Source organism: Haliotis asinina, chromosome 6 (assembly GCF_037392515.1).
Source record: "Haliotis asinina isolate JCU_RB_2024 chromosome 6, JCU_Hal_asi_v2, whole genome shotgun sequence".
NCBI lineage: Eukaryota > Metazoa > Mollusca > Gastropoda > Lepetellida > Haliotidae > Haliotis > Haliotis asinina.
In genome coordinates this window covers 52,269,227-52,284,987 of record NC_090285.1, presented here as the reverse complement: position 1 = coordinate 52,284,987, position 15,761 = coordinate 52,269,227, and the positions used below count along the sequence as shown (strand labels likewise).

Below are 15,761 nucleotides of genomic sequence, written 5' to 3'. Positions count from 1 at the left end.
TACACGTCTAAAACTTTTATTGAGGAACATAGTAGCTCTGTCGATTGCCATGTTTATTGCCCGCGTGACACAATAACTTTTGCTTTTGGGTATATGTATTATCCCTGGACAAGACAAACAGCGAACATAACCGCCAATCGGTATTCTAACCCACAACATAGGTTTCTGGCCTGCCCAAGAGACGGAACTTGTCACAAGTGTCACGACTCTGTATCGTGCCAATATTTATAACAATGTGCATAACATATGATCAACTTAAGCTGCATTTTAAATCTAATCCATAAAGAACAATGGCACGTTTCCTGATCAAGGTTCAGTTTATAACATATTTCATATAATCCAAATACATTTTTTTTTACATTCTGCGATTGCCACATTATAAAACTATGGGATGAAATGCACGCGATGAACAGGTAACAAGTATGTGTTAATTGTTAAAGATATAATTTCACAAGCAAGGTTGTCGGCAAGTGGTTTCATTCATAGGTGACACTGAATCTATAATTCAGATAGTCCTCAGATGAGATGGGTTCATACTTGTCTGAACCATCCAGACATTTAATCATGGTATCATTATTTGGATTGACAAAGAAAGCAATTGATTGTCGACTCTGACGTTTCTTAACTTCCGCTTCAGGAATGAGGACCCGGTGTTTCTGAAAATACGAAACCTGATATACTTGATACACAAAGAACATAGTTCCTGAATAAAATTTTCCGTGTCAAGTCGCGGACGCCATCACATAGCTAGAGGTGGGAGTGACCGTGGGACTATACATTTAATTTTCGGCATAAAGCCACACTTAAGTTGAATAATAATGATAGGATAAATAATATGTGATAAGTCAGTCTGGAAAGTGTAAGTGCATGCAGACTTTTGAGCTTGCAGCTGATTTCACTATAATCTGCATGATACATTTACTGTAAAGTTTGCTCACAGTGCCTTTAAGCTGATCTGCTGTCCATCGCTGCATCATGTCACCAATGTTGACTATGATGGCGCCGGGGATTGGCGTGGCCGGCACATACACGCCATCGGTATTCACCACCTGAAACATGTAATACAACACTTATATCTTAGGTATTCATAGCCTGACACATGTCATACAACACATATGTCATCGGTATTCATTACCTGAAACATGTAATACAACACTTACGTCATCGGTAATCATCACCTGAAACATGTAATACAACATTTATGTCATGGGTATTCATCGCCTGAAACATGTAATGCAACACTTATGTCATCGCCTGAAACATGTCGAATCACCATTCATCACCTGAAACATGCCATGCCACATAAATGTCACAAGTGCTCATCAGTTGAAACATGTCATACCAGACATATGTCATTGATGTTCATCGCCTGAAACATGTCATACCACATACATGTCATCCCCATTCATCACATGAAAGACGTCAGACAACACATACGTCACCATCACTCTTTGAAACATGTGTTGTATGTTTGCAAACTTTGTGTTCATCACCTGTGATATGATATGTGAACACCATCGAATCTATGTTCTCCACCTGCAGCATGTAAAACATACTGAATCTGAAAGAGACACATAGACAATATACTAAAGAAACCGACGCATATAAATCGTTTAGGAACCGCTTTAATCGTAATACGGGCCCAACATACTATCGTTCAAAACATTACGACATCTGCAAGCCTCAGGAAAGCAGGACAGTAACGATGGCTGAAAGCTGCAAACTCTTTGAGTAGGGACCTTGGCTGCTTTTTGCTGAGTACCAGCTCCACTGAAATACACCCAACAGAGACATTTCCTGCATCTTGTCAAGACAGGTCCGAATGGATACATTGCTTGTATATTAAAGATATCCTTAAAAACCAAGAATTGTATTATGCCAGTGCAACCATGAAACCACTTTATATCTGAATGGTTGTACTGTGTATGAAGACTACAGTGGAAGGTAAATGTTGGGTTCACAACGTCATAACAAATACATTGGATTCACTTATGAAAGCTGTGATTATTTTTCAAACTGAAGTATGTATTCAATGACCAACACGCTACTTGATCTATAGTTTTAAATTGGCAGAAAATCGAGAAAAAACACCACCGGTGTTTCACTTTGTCTTGCTCACGTGGCTTCATGTTCTGTCAAGAATCACACTGAGAACCTTACCTCTAAGCCTCCAGTGTCGTCCTGGAACAGTAGTGTCATTGTCCCATAGTCGGAGTGTTCTCCACAGCGAACTTGACCTGGCTTCATGGCTGGAGGTGCACAAGTGGAAAGTCTTTCTAGTTTACCCCTTTCGTAGTTTAATATCCCACACCCTACACCTCACATCTCTCAACCTAACACCCTGCACCCAATACTTCTATTTCATAACCTACACCCCTCGCTTCATAATCCACACTCTACACCCAGCTCTATCTTACACCCCACATCCCACACCCCACACATCACACCTCACGCCATTACCCTACCCCATACATCCAGCACACCTCACTCTCCAGATCCAATACCTCTATCTCATACCCCCATCTCAATTCAAACCCTTACCCCACACCCCACATCCAACACCTAACACCTCACAAATCCTACTCATACCCCACACCCAATACCTCTATCTCTTACTCTACCCCCCACACCCAACACACTCCACATCCACATTTAATATCCTACACCCTACACCTCACACCCGACACCCGATACTTCTATTTCATAACCCACATCCTCATTTAATATCCTGCACCCTACGCCTCACACCCAATACTTCTATTTCATAACCTACACACCTCTCTTTATAACCCACACTCTACACCCATGCCTCTATCTCATAGCCCATACCCCACACATCACACCTCACACCCTTACCCTACCCCATACACCCAGCACACCCCACACTCCAGATCCAATAGCTCTATCTCATAACCCCATCTCACTTCACACCCTTATCCCACTCACCACATCCAACACCTAACATCTCACAAATCCTACTCAAACCCCACATCCTACAAACTACACCCAACACCCCCCACATTTCACATCCTATACCTCAATCTCATACCCACACCCCACGCCGGCACCCACAACCTTTAACTCAAACCCCGCAGCCCACACGCAACATCTAACACCTCACAAATCATACTCACAGCCCACACCCACACCCAATACCTCTATCTCATACCCCATATCCAAACCCCACAAGCCGCACACTGCACCCTACACCACACGCCCAACATACCTCACAGAAAACATCCAATACCACTACCTCATACCCACATCAACCCTAACAAACGTACACTACGCCATACAAACCGCACCCAATGCCTCCAACTCATACCCCACACCCCACCCACACCCAACACACCCTGCACCTCACATTCAATACCTCTATCTCATACCACACCACACCCAACATCCTTACCCTACACCCTACACCCTACACCCTACACCCTACACCTCGCTCCTAACACTCAATACTTCTATCTCACTCCCCACACCTCTATCTTATGCCCTCGCACCCGACACCTCATATCTCACAACCCACATCCCACACACAATAAACTGCACCCAAAACTTCACACCCTGCGTCTTACATGCCATACCCAACAGCACACACCACCCCTTCCCCCTCACCTTACACGCTACACCTAGCCCCCACCCTACCCCCACACCCCACCCACCCCAAACCCCACCACACACACGCTCTACACCCTGCAATTTACGCTCCAAATACGTCACACCTCATACCCAAGATGTCACACCTTCAGTTGTTCAAACAATTTCACACTAAACAGAAACAATCCTTACATCCAGACAGGGCGGGATAGTACAGACTTCTCAGTGTGGTGGCACCGCCTTTCTTGCCCATCAGGTTGTGACACTCACGCAGGTAATAGCGATCCTAGAACATAGGGAGAATTGTAGAAATTCTGAATTGAAGTAATGAAGACAACTTGAATTCTAATCCTGGAACAGAGTGAAGCTGAATACCGCGATTCAAAACACGAGATATAATTGATATCTGATCCTGAAAGACGGAGATATTGAAACAGAAATTCGGTCACTGTAGCATCATAAATCACTGGCACACTATGAAAGGAGTAGCAGAAATTTGACAGAATTTAAAGTACATGCTTTGCTAGCACATTACCAACACCTCTCCCTCCAACCCTAAATTTACTGTGGATGCCTTAGTGGAAATGGAGGTCAATACAGAAAACTTATAGCCCTACCTTCACGCCCCCCCTTCGAGTCATGAATCACCTAGGGATATCTTAACTGATAGAAAGGACAAGGGCATGTTCTATGACGTGTTGCACTAGCAGGCTAAAACCGAAAGACTATCCTAAAACATGCACGTAATCCAGTTTGAAAACTATTTGTTCTCAGTCTATAGCCGGGTCTGCTGCATCAACCATGGATGTCATACCTGAGGCCGATAGACAGAAGTGAGCAAAATGTTTGCACTCAGCAATATTCCAGCTTTATGACGGCGCTCTGTGAATGATCGACTGTGGACCAGACAATCCAGTGATCAACAGCATGAACTTTGATCTGTGCAATTGGGAATCCGATGACGTGTCTACCAAGTCAACGCGCCTGATCACCCAATCACGTTAGTCGCATCTTACAACAAGCAATGTTTTCAAGTGTGGATTGCTGAAGACCTCTCCTATCCCAGGTCATCACGGGTCGATAGCCAGGACATCACAAACTCTCTCTGTCAATCTAGCTTCACCTCATGAATTTATGCTATATGGATGTCATACCTGCAGTTTAAGGCCTATAGACAGGACATCAAGGATTCTCTCTGTCAGTCGCGTGCAGTCAGCATGGAATGATACGAATGTAGACTCAAATTCCACAGGTTCCTCCGGCCACAACTGTAACAGACCAAAGTCCTAGGTGTTATTCTTATTACAAAAGAAAACACATTGGCGGGTCCTAAATTAGTTTTACTAATTCAAGTATGAAAAACACGTCTGTTCATATCCAAAGACTCTCCAAACATATGCAAATATTTAAACCTAGTGTTACGAAATTGTATTTTCTGTAATTAGTATTGGTATTGATTAACTGATGGTTATAATTCGATCACAGTGTTTAGAGTTTTGAGTGATAGTTTTTATGGGTCACATTTCGTGTCATCGGTAACAGTATTTTAGCGGTACGCCTTTTAAGATATCGCTTTAGAGTTTCCCCCCTTTAGGCACTCTCCCGTTGGATGTGTGCTTTGACTGTTGGTAAACACGAGGCTGATCGCGAAGGTTCCATACTTCGCTGGAATGCTCAAGACACAGTGACTGTGTACATTTCAATAGCCGTTTAATTTTTTGAACGATCGCAAGGGCAGGGTGTTGAGCTTTGCAAAGTGACAGTATTGTGTGGCATTCATTTGCTCTGTTGCTCTTCATATCCATGCTGGCTACATGTCATTAATCTCTGAGTTTAAATCCTTATGTGTCTACACAGATTTGATAAATTTTGATTTTAAATGTTTGTATGCACAGTTTCTTTATGTGCCTAGTATGTTGAAGCCAGCAGAAACCACACCGTATACAGGGTTGCATTACATCGGAATACATTTTCCAAGTTACAACAATTCCAGGGATTTTCTGTTTGGTTCCCACAGTGGCCATATCGAGAGTGAAAGTCTTCAAATAAACGTCTTGGCAAAGTTCAAATGACGCCATAGTTGTTTCAACAGAAGAGGTTTCATATGACGTGTATTCGGCCTTGACCTAAGCTTTACACTCAGCCAGATTAGCTTCAAGCAACATGCACATTCCTAATAATGACCAACTGTACATACCCCATCATGTCCAGGCGTAAAGTTGAATGCTTCCTTTAGGTCTCCAACCTTTCGCTTAGGATTCAACCTTGTGGGGAAATAAAGAAAGACATATCACTGATCTCAGCCGCTTGGGCCTAATGTTACATTAATCCACACGTCAGCTCATTTGTGTAATACCTATGTCCAAACAGACCGTTACTACATCAGTAAACTTTGACTGATCATACTGCTCAGACCACACTTCAAAAATAAACGTGTCGCTGAGCTTTAAACCCACGCAAACCATTGGCACCATTCTCACTGATACATCTTGTAATCACACGCAAAGAAAGGTGGCTATCACAGATGTGACTGTCACATCCGCTTTGACGTTAGCATATATACCCTAGTGCCTGATCCCTGGACCTACCAGCCCACTTTATGTTTGGATAAAGTTTTACCAGTGTAGAGTTCAGTCTTACCCCCAATCTATCCCATCCCATTATTATTCTAACTTTAGTAATTAAAATGACTGATGCTTTGTTGTAGCCTCTAACACTGTTATAAGGGTAACGCTATTTTTCAGGGCATTATCATTTGCAGAAGCCCGAGGTCTTTCATTAACTGCCCGACGAAGGAGGGCAGTTGAAAAGGCCGAGGGCTTCTGCAAATGATAATGCCCTGAAAAATAGCGTTACCGTTATTATAGCTAAAATGAATAGAATTTTTTTTATAAAAGAATAATAAAAACAGCGGCACAGGTTTAGAAGCATTTACTGCCAACAACAAAACGACGGAAGTCACTGACACACATTTTACAAATATAGTCACGTCATAGAACAACAGAGATGACGTCACTATTGAAAGTGACGACATTCGACCTTGACCTTTGCTCATACTACCAGCCGCCATTGTTTTCAGTGATCAACAACGTTAGACTTCAAGTCGATATTTTCATTGCTGTATGTTGTCATTTATGGTACAATCGTTATGGATGGCACAAGCAGGAATGTGCATAATGGCACAGGCACATGTGACGAATGTGAGCCAGATATATGGTCAATAATGAACCCAAGTTCATTCGAGCCGTAGGTGATTGAACTTCAACTGCTGAGCTACTTATGACGTCACCTAACAACGGGCTTGATAATGGCCCGTCGTCAAGCATTTTGCGGGCGTTATCAAGTTACAGTGGACCGCTCATTTCTGATAACGAGCGGTCGTTTTCATGATAATTCTATTCATTTTCTATAATATCATGTAAGTGATGTACAATAATGTAGGTAAGGTTTATATATTATTGGTAGAGTGTGAACCGGAAGTTGACTGATACAGGACAAATCTTATGGATAACAACTTTGATTTATTTTTCACAACGTCTCTGGGCTAGTCGGGATGATCCACCTGGAGAAGGGACAAGAGGTAGCCCAGAGACGCTGTGAACATCCACCTGACGAAGGGCAAAAACTAGCCCAGACGCTCTTGAAAAATACATCAAGAAGTTGTTATCCAAAAACTTTGTCTAGCATTAATACACCAACTTATATATACCTTTAAAAAATCCCGACTTGACTGATGTTCAATCAGTAAACCATTGACGTGATTGTGGCCTGTTAGTCTCATGATGTGAAAGGCTTCTAGTAGTTTATAGATCTGGGTGTGATCGCTGGTGAGTGCACTGTTTCAAAGGATGCTGTGGCCTGGATGAGGTTGAGTGAGGTCAGAGATTGCTGACTTGGATTTGTTTCATCAACTATGTTTGAACGGCTCTGAATTCTTCGTATCTCATATTAATCTCTAGTGATACCCCAAACGTAACAATTATTTCGTCACTGAAAAATAACGAGCTGGGCTAACAAATGAAAACCATCAGACTGATTTCCTTTACTCACGATTCGCTCTCCAAGGCAATCCAACCATGATCACCATGTTCTGCTGGTATTCGAGCACACCTCTTTTTCTCTTCCACAGGTTTATCAAAGAAGGACTTGGACACCGAGAACATGTCATTGACCTGGAACACAGAGTGTTGGCATCAAAATATATCTCTTGTTGTATTTGGAATTAAACATGCCTTGTAAAGTACAGATTGTAGAACCATTATTGCATCGGTTAGAGATTTATTCACAAAAGTTTACCAATCCCTCTTTATGACAGAACACTATACAATGAAGCAGTTGAGTGAGTGACTGAGGGAGTGACTGAGTGAGTGATTATTTATCATCACATCGTCATCATTTCAGCTATCATCGGTCAATAAAATTTGGAATTAATACCCTGCTGACGAAGAACGGAAAAACTACTAATGTATCACAGATACCCATTTAAAACTTAATGTAAAACATGTTCTCTAGAAATGACAAGATAATGTAAAACTGAAGCTAGATCACCATACCAGTAACCATATAGACTTACAGTACATTTGCTTCTTAGCTGGACCCTAGCTGGATTTACAAAACCATGTTAGCAGTTTAGAAACATTTAGCCATACATTAAAAAGAAGCAACGTGAAGCTAGAAACGGATTCCGGATTCGGGATTCGAATCCCGAATTTGAATATTTTTTTCAGTTAAAAAGACATGTATTCTATTCTAAATTGTATTCTAAATTGTGTATCTAAATTGACTTTGAATGTTTTTGGACTTACATAACAATACTTTTACAATAGTTCAACCCTCAGCCACCACAAATCATAGTCACTAAACTAAACTTCCTGTCTATCTATTACAAGATATACACTCAACAACAAAAGAAACTTTTTGTTTTCTTTTGTTTTCTTGTTTATTTTATTTTTTTGTTCTTTTTTAGTTGTTTTTTTTTAGTTGTTTTTTTTTTTTTTTTTTTGTTTTTTTTTTTGTTTTTGTAAGGGGGTGTGGGGAGGCTGTTTTGTGTCCAGCCATTCACTCTGTTTTAAACATTTGATAATAAAATGATGATTAATATTATAAAAGATTTCTAATACATGAGACAGTTGATGGGTCCATATCTCATTCTTAAGCGATTCATATCCACGAATGGACTCCTTTAGATATACAAGGCAAAGCTATCTTTTTCTCAAATCTCTAGATAATGGAAGACATATCTCGGTGTCGGAGGTCAGATCCCCGAACTTTTCAACAGGTTTCGGGTGGACATGGTTACCACAACAAGCTCGAGACGATAGGCCATTTATCAGCACTTTCAAACAAACGATACAGGATATCTCTATCCACGATTGTCTACCACTATCTCAAGTTATCTGTTATCTGTCATTATACTCTGGATTTAAATTTTACAGAAACGTATATTACATTTCTCCGTCGCATGTCTTGGAACGTAAGAATTCAGAATAACACTGAACAATTTGAAGGTAAATGCATACAGGAAAGGTAAACAACAGTACGAATATAACATCTGAATTGACATTTGCCTGGATCTCAGCATCGAAGATGAAGTTCACATACTAATTTCCTGACCAGAATATTCTGCATTTCGTATGAAATATTTGCATCGACTAACTTCTGTTGTACCAAAAAAATGTAACGTATCAAACTGACGTCTTCACGAAAAAAAACAAATTACTATCACTCTATGTGAAACACGTGTTTAATGTAAGTCGTTCTTAATTTTTAGTCTTGTCCAGTATTTCAAATCCACGTGACAAAATAATGTTCTTGCGTAAATGTATTGCAGGTCATATGACTTCCAGTACTGAATGAACGAACCTGAGACTGGCATTCCAACAATGGCTGTCAATTACAAGCCACATATATTCACTTTAAAAGACAGTGTCTGATAGGTACCAGCGGAATCAGCGTTTGGTCAAAATCACCCGATTATCACTCATTCTCAGTTAACTGGGACCATGGAGGTCTGCAACTGTGAAAAAACAAAGTGAATGAAATCCGTTATGTAGTCATGTTTTCAGTTATTAATAGTATGAACTGATTGTCTGCAAACTATTCACACCCAGGCACAACCAGGTTTCTCACTGCGTGTCCACAAATATATGATCAAAAGTACCTGTTGTATTTTACATTACAGTATCCCTATATGTATACGATCTTTTTATTCCAACAGAATTGCGTTATACGTTCAGGAGGTCGTAGATGAAAACTGTAAATAAATCCATCAAACTATGGAATCGCATTAACTTGCCTCAAATCTCATGTAAAAGTAAAGAGAGTAATTAAGGTTTTAAACTGCTTATTTAGTTGTTCGATGATATCAATAAAAGATTTAACAAACAACAGTCACTTATCAAAAATGGAAATGACAGTTGATAGTTTTCTGCCCGAGTGCAAAGCTGTTTGACGACAAACATCAACACTTAGTACCAATATCTCTGTTGGATGTTCAAGAAAATTATATCATTCGTTTGTACAGTAAATTACTACTGTTGATATTTGTCAATCATGACGTCCACTTTGGCAACAGTTAAACTTTATTTCAGCATGAAAACGTACAGCCAGTCTGTAGCAATTATCTTTTAATGAAAACGACACAAAATTGTCCATCATTACTATATTTCCACTTTAAGATACAAATGTATCCACTCTCATTGTTGCTTTTTTCTCTCTATAATCATGCTACTTTTAGGCAGCAGTTTTAGCCACTCTATTTAAAAAAATGAAATACACTTGACATTGTTAAAAATGTTTGATCTATGAAATGACAACGTTTAACCATATCAATTCAACCATTCTGGAAACGTCTGGATATCTGCGTGGTAATGAAGTAGTTTACGTAACGATAATGATGTGCTTAACAACACCCGTGAATGCACACAATTGAATTAATTGATAGTTTCGATGTATGACGTCAATCACAACCCCTTTCGCCAATTTCACAATATTGATACGATCTGGAACGCTTTCACACTTTTATTAACTTACACCTGATCAATTAGAAGCTAATCTGAACATCCAACAATAAAACCCTATCACAATCCATTCAACAAATGTGATATTTAGATGGCTAAATACATTTCCTAATACCGAAAGAACTGAAAATGTCGTGCATAGAAAACTAACATCATTAAAGATTCACGCAATGTAATTTACGTTATTAATACCAAAAAAGGCGATAACTACCTAAAACTATTTTCTTTTGTCAAAATTTGATTCATACTGATGATATTCCGGCAATACCAGACAACAAAATACAGTAGTTTCGGGAACTTTTCCCAATTTCCAAATATAGTGGTAACGCAAATTAGTTAACACATGTTATGGCAGGATGAATAATAACATCAGGGAAGAAAATTAAACCTGGGATGCTAGATTTTAAGGTATTACGGTAACGTATGATTACTTGCTTTGGAAATCTCTACTGATGTTGAGCATTTTTCCCCAAGAAAAATCAATGTTAACGAAAGCTATGTTTCTACATAGATGAACAGGTCAGTCAAGAAAAGTTATCTTGTGCGTGTGTGCAATGATTTACCACAAGAACAGCTGTAAACAAACACAAGGTAACGTAAACTACTCTGACTCTACCGACAGGATCTGTGGTTTGCTGGGTGGACCATCTAACATGGGCAAATTAACCCATAGGTAATCTGGTTCTTTCATGACACTTCCGTTGGATAACATTTTGCAGCAAGCATATCATACGCACTATCGACAGAGCATAAATGTTCGCCTCTGACGCTGCTATATGACTGCAATCTGTTTGAAGGTTGATACTAACTGGAAACAGCTACTGTATTATGTAGGTTATATCAGTCCTGCTTCTTTGAGATAACAAGTGCAGTGTGCAATGTAAGTTTGATAACAGGAGCTAACAGGGCCGTAGTTATTGTTAATCACCCACAATGTTCTAACGGGCAAAACCTGTACAGTAATTAATGTCTGATCTCTCCTTATATATACTAGTATTTAATGTGCACATTCAAAAGGGGTAGGGTGGGATGTGTGCATGACGGCGCACTATCAGTATTATATGTGTGATGAATGACAACAGTATATCAATATGCAAAAGAGGTTATTACATTGCCATGCAAAGAAAGTTTGCTTAATTCACCAGGCCGATCCCCTCATGACTTAGGAAGGTGGCTTTCAATAGCAAATATATGGCCATGGTCATTCCTGTCCTGGACTAGAGAATCAAACATTTCGACATGGTTCACAATATATTAACAACAGGATATGCAATTTACCTCTTTTTCTCCCATGCCATGATTAATGAGGTATAGGAAGCCCGTTGTACTGAAGGCATCATATATCTCTTTAGCCGTGGTCTCCAGGACGTCACCCGTCACGGACTTGGGGTCGGTAACATTCAGTCCGTACTTCTGGAAGTCAACAACTGGGATAGCAGACGCCGCCATAGTCGTCAGATTAGACTCACATACGTCATGTGATAGTCATGTCACTTCTTAATGACCTGTGTACATACTGTTCATAACACGTATTGAAGACATAATCAAATATTGGTCAAGTTTAACCAGCCTGTTTGGTTGACTATGACTTCCTATTAATTACATACTTGTTTAGGAAATGCCTGGGGGAGTATTGATGATTCGTCCAAGAAAAGCACGTGCTTTGTCCCCAAGAAAGGCGGCTGAGTCCCGCTCATCCTTTGCAGCCGGGACAGCAAATGCTGTTCCATCAAATGGTTTATTTGTAATCTAAACTTCTACATGTATACAACAATCTGATCTCCAAATCAGTTGTCACGTTCTAAGATGTGCCTGAGTGAGTGAGCGAGTTAGTGAGCGATTTAGTGAGTGAGTCAGTCAGTCAGTAAGTCAGTCAGCGAGTGAGTGTCCGGCTCTCTCAAGCCAAATGTTCATATACATTCATAAGTTCATACCCGTGTGTGAGACAAACTAGCTCTTTAAAGTGGATCGGCTATGCGCCGTATGGTCAGACTGTATCTTGACCATGAGCAATGTAGATCAGTTACATGGAGGTGTGACCGATTATGAAAGTACATTTGATGTTCCCTGAAAATCCAAGAAGAGAGCACGCCATCCCATAATGCTTTATACACAACGACCAACAGTGTAAGCAAACTGGTTACACTTGGAATGTCGGCTAAACAAAAGATACAAATATAATTTATTAGATAACTTTAGGAAAACAAACAACAGTATACCTCTAGATAATATATTTTATTGCACCAGAGTGACTCACTGGGTTGTTCCGTAAACTTTTATCACTGTCGACCGACATTTACCCAGTAGCAAAAGTTATTGTGACATGGAATATTTTAAGAATAGTCTCATGAATGGAGGTTTGGATTTGAACCAGAGAAAGCGTGTGTTGAAATGGCAAAACACAACGAAACATCAGCATGAAGCATTACATATGGCCGGTAATGTTCACTTGAAATGGTCTAACAAAGGTCGCTCATCATTTACACCAAGCGCAGTGTTAAGAAATGCAAACATCGTAAAACACGTTTTCAGTATGGTGGAATTCGAAGAGTGATGTTGCTCCTCGACTCAACGTCAAAATCTATGGCACTTGTGGCGATGTTGTGAGTGAACTTGTCAAGTTAAAGATCGCCTTAGACGACCAGTAACGAATCGATGTCAACACCGATTTTGCACACAAGTTCCAGCCAAAAGCAACTACAGTTCGTACCAAAGCAGCAGAGGTGTACCTGGGAAAACAGAATCCGTGTATGACGTCCTACTTCACTGTGTTTGTTGTTTGTGTGTCCATATAACTTCTTCATTTGACTATGTAACCCCTGTACCAGACAAACACCGACCCTATCGTTGCACACCTATGTTGCCTGCATAGTTTTCAGGCGTGCGCAAGGGACGCAACTCTGCGACTCTATTTCCGGCCTCGTAGACAACAGAATACCGCGCCACAAATAATACCAATGCCATTTACGACGGGATAACGTGCCATAAATGTGTTTTACCCGTGATCACCTTAATCTTTATATTTAGCAAAGTAAGCGTGATTTTATTACAGAGATTCGTTACATATCATTAAATGTTTAAATGGGGAGAGGCGGTGGGCGAGCTGGCTAAAGCCCCAAGCTAGTGATCCAGCGAGGTTGAGGTGTCGGGATCGACCCCACCTGTGACCGGGTGCAAAAACCTAACTAAAAGGTCACACTGAACCTATAATTCAGATAGTCCTCAGATGAGATGGGATCATACTTGTCTGAACCATCCAGACATTTAATCATGGTATCATTATTTGGATTGACAAAGAAAGCAACTGATTGTCGACTCTGTCGTTTCTTCACTTCCGCTTCTGGAATGAGGACCCGGTGTTTCTGAAAATACGAAAAATGTTATATTTGAAACTAGATGGGACAAAGTTGCTGAAGAACACTAGCCATATTCTTTCTGGCGTTATTTGTTCATAATGGCGTGTGTGTGCGCGTGTGCGTGTGTGTGTGCGTGTGTGCGTGTGTGCGTGTGTGAGAGGGATGGGGGTGCTTCAACTCTAACCCGTGGTCAATAATTTGGAGATTAACCAGTGACTGATAGTATGAACATTAAACTATGTTTGTGTTTGTGTGAGTACTAAACTACCTGTTTGCGTGAGTACTACACCAAAGCGTCTACTGTTGATATTAATCCTACTATGGAATACATGTCACAGCCCGTATTCCAAGGTTTCAGGCACACAAGTACAGTTCCCCTCCACAGGTATCGGGTGTCCATGATCAGCTCGATCAACAGTTGACCAACAAAAACCTTGTCGTGTATATAAACTAGTGCTCAAAAAAACGTCCCACCTAAAAATATTACATGAAAATTCAAAAAAGTGAAAATTAAGTGATAAAACCATATTGATCCATCCCACACATGGATAAGCGAATACTGTTCTTAAACAAAATGGGAAATAAGGGAACGAACCGCACAAACGCCGCGAGAAGTGAAAAAACGGAATTTCTGATGTGGCACGAAATGCACGTGCCTGGTGACGGCATAAAACAGTGTGCGGGACACGTTAGCAACGCAGTCGACAGAAAAACAGAAAAAACTATGCCACGTTTGAGCCAGATAGAAAGAGAATGAGCTGTGGGAATGGCGCAACAGGGAGCCAACAACACCGTCATTGCAAGAACCTTCGGCTGTTCCCGAAAAACTGTGACGAGACTTATGCAGCGTTTGAGGCAAACAGGCAGTACATCAGACAGGCCTAGGAGTCGTCGACCACGTGTCACAACGCCAGCTGAGGACCGCCACATCAGGACAATTCATCTGAGGAATCTTTTTGTGACGGCGACGTCAATGGCAACGACGGCACTAGGACACCGTATGAGTCGACACACAGTGTACCGACGACTAAGGGAACGTGGTATTCGAGCACGTCGCCCCTACCGTGGTCTGCACCGCACTCTTCAACACCGACGTCTTCGACTGAAATGGGTTAGGCGAGTTTTACAATGGCAGATGCGTGATTGACAGCGTGTGATGTTCACGGACGAGAGTAGGTTTTCTCTGTATACTAATGACGGCCGGGCTCGTGTTTACAAACGTGTCAGTGAACGTTTAGCACCAAACTGTGTTCAGGAAGCCAGACCGTTTGGAGCCGATAGTGTGATGGTGTGGGGAGGGATCTGCGGTGATCTCAAAACGCCACTTGTGACGATTCATGGCAACCTGAATGCACGAAGATACAGAGACGAGGTTTTGCGACCAGTTGTGATTCCATTTATCTGGCAACAGCCACGTGGTATTGTCTTCCAGCACGGCAACGCAAGACCCCATACAGCAAGACTCACAAACGACTTCCTTCAGAACGCCAACGTCGTTGTGTTGCCATGGCCAGCGATGTCCCCGGACATGAATCCGATCGAGCACCTATGGGACTACATGGATCGGCATGTCAGAAGACACCCAGTGCCACCTACCACCGTTCTAGAACTGGAACAATGTCTTGGCGAGGAATGGCAACGTATCACGCCTAACGTCATTCGACGTCTTACGTCATCAATGCGTCGACGTGTTGTGGCCTGCATTGATGCCAATGGTGGTCACACTCGATATTGATTTCCTTTATTTGATGACTTTTTGTAAGAAATCTTGCCTTGTGAATAT

At 41.1% G+C, this 15,761-nt stretch overlaps 1 protein-coding gene across 1 annotated transcript; it reads right to left on the bottom strand.

Moving 5' to 3' along the window:
* On the bottom strand, window positions 1–12,089 carry LOC137287315 (uncharacterized). The gene is made up of 8 exons (XM_067819554.1): window positions 11,901–12,089; window positions 7,654–7,775; window positions 5,801–5,867; window positions 4,758–4,871; window positions 3,796–3,889; window positions 2,161–2,249; window positions 939–1,049; window positions 1–656 (listed from the first exon to the last, which is right to left on the bottom strand). Exons 1-8 carry the CDS (start codon window positions 12,069–12,071, stop codon window positions 477–479), a joined length of 948 nt encoding a protein of 315 aa, XP_067675655.1. The 5' UTR covers window positions 12,072–12,089; the 3' UTR covers window positions 1–476.
* Between the last annotated feature and the right edge of the window lie 3,672 nt (window positions 12,090–15,761).

What these genes read in the sequence shown, in the direction of transcription:
- LOC137287315 (XM_067819554.1), bottom strand. Translation starts at nt 12,071, where the DNA reads ATGGCGGCGTCTGCTATCCCAGTTGTTGACTTCCAGAAGTACGGACTG. An exon ending in ATTGCCTTGGAGAGCGAATC is followed by an intron (nt 5,868 to 7,653) that starts GTGAGTAAAGGA and finishes TTTCCCCACAAG; the next exon opens with GTTGAATCCTAAGCGAAAGG. An exon ending in CTATCCCGCCCTGTCTGGAT is followed by an intron (nt 2,250 to 3,795) that starts GTAAGGATTGTT and finishes GTGCACCTCCAG; the next exon opens with CCATGAAGCCAGGTCAAGTT.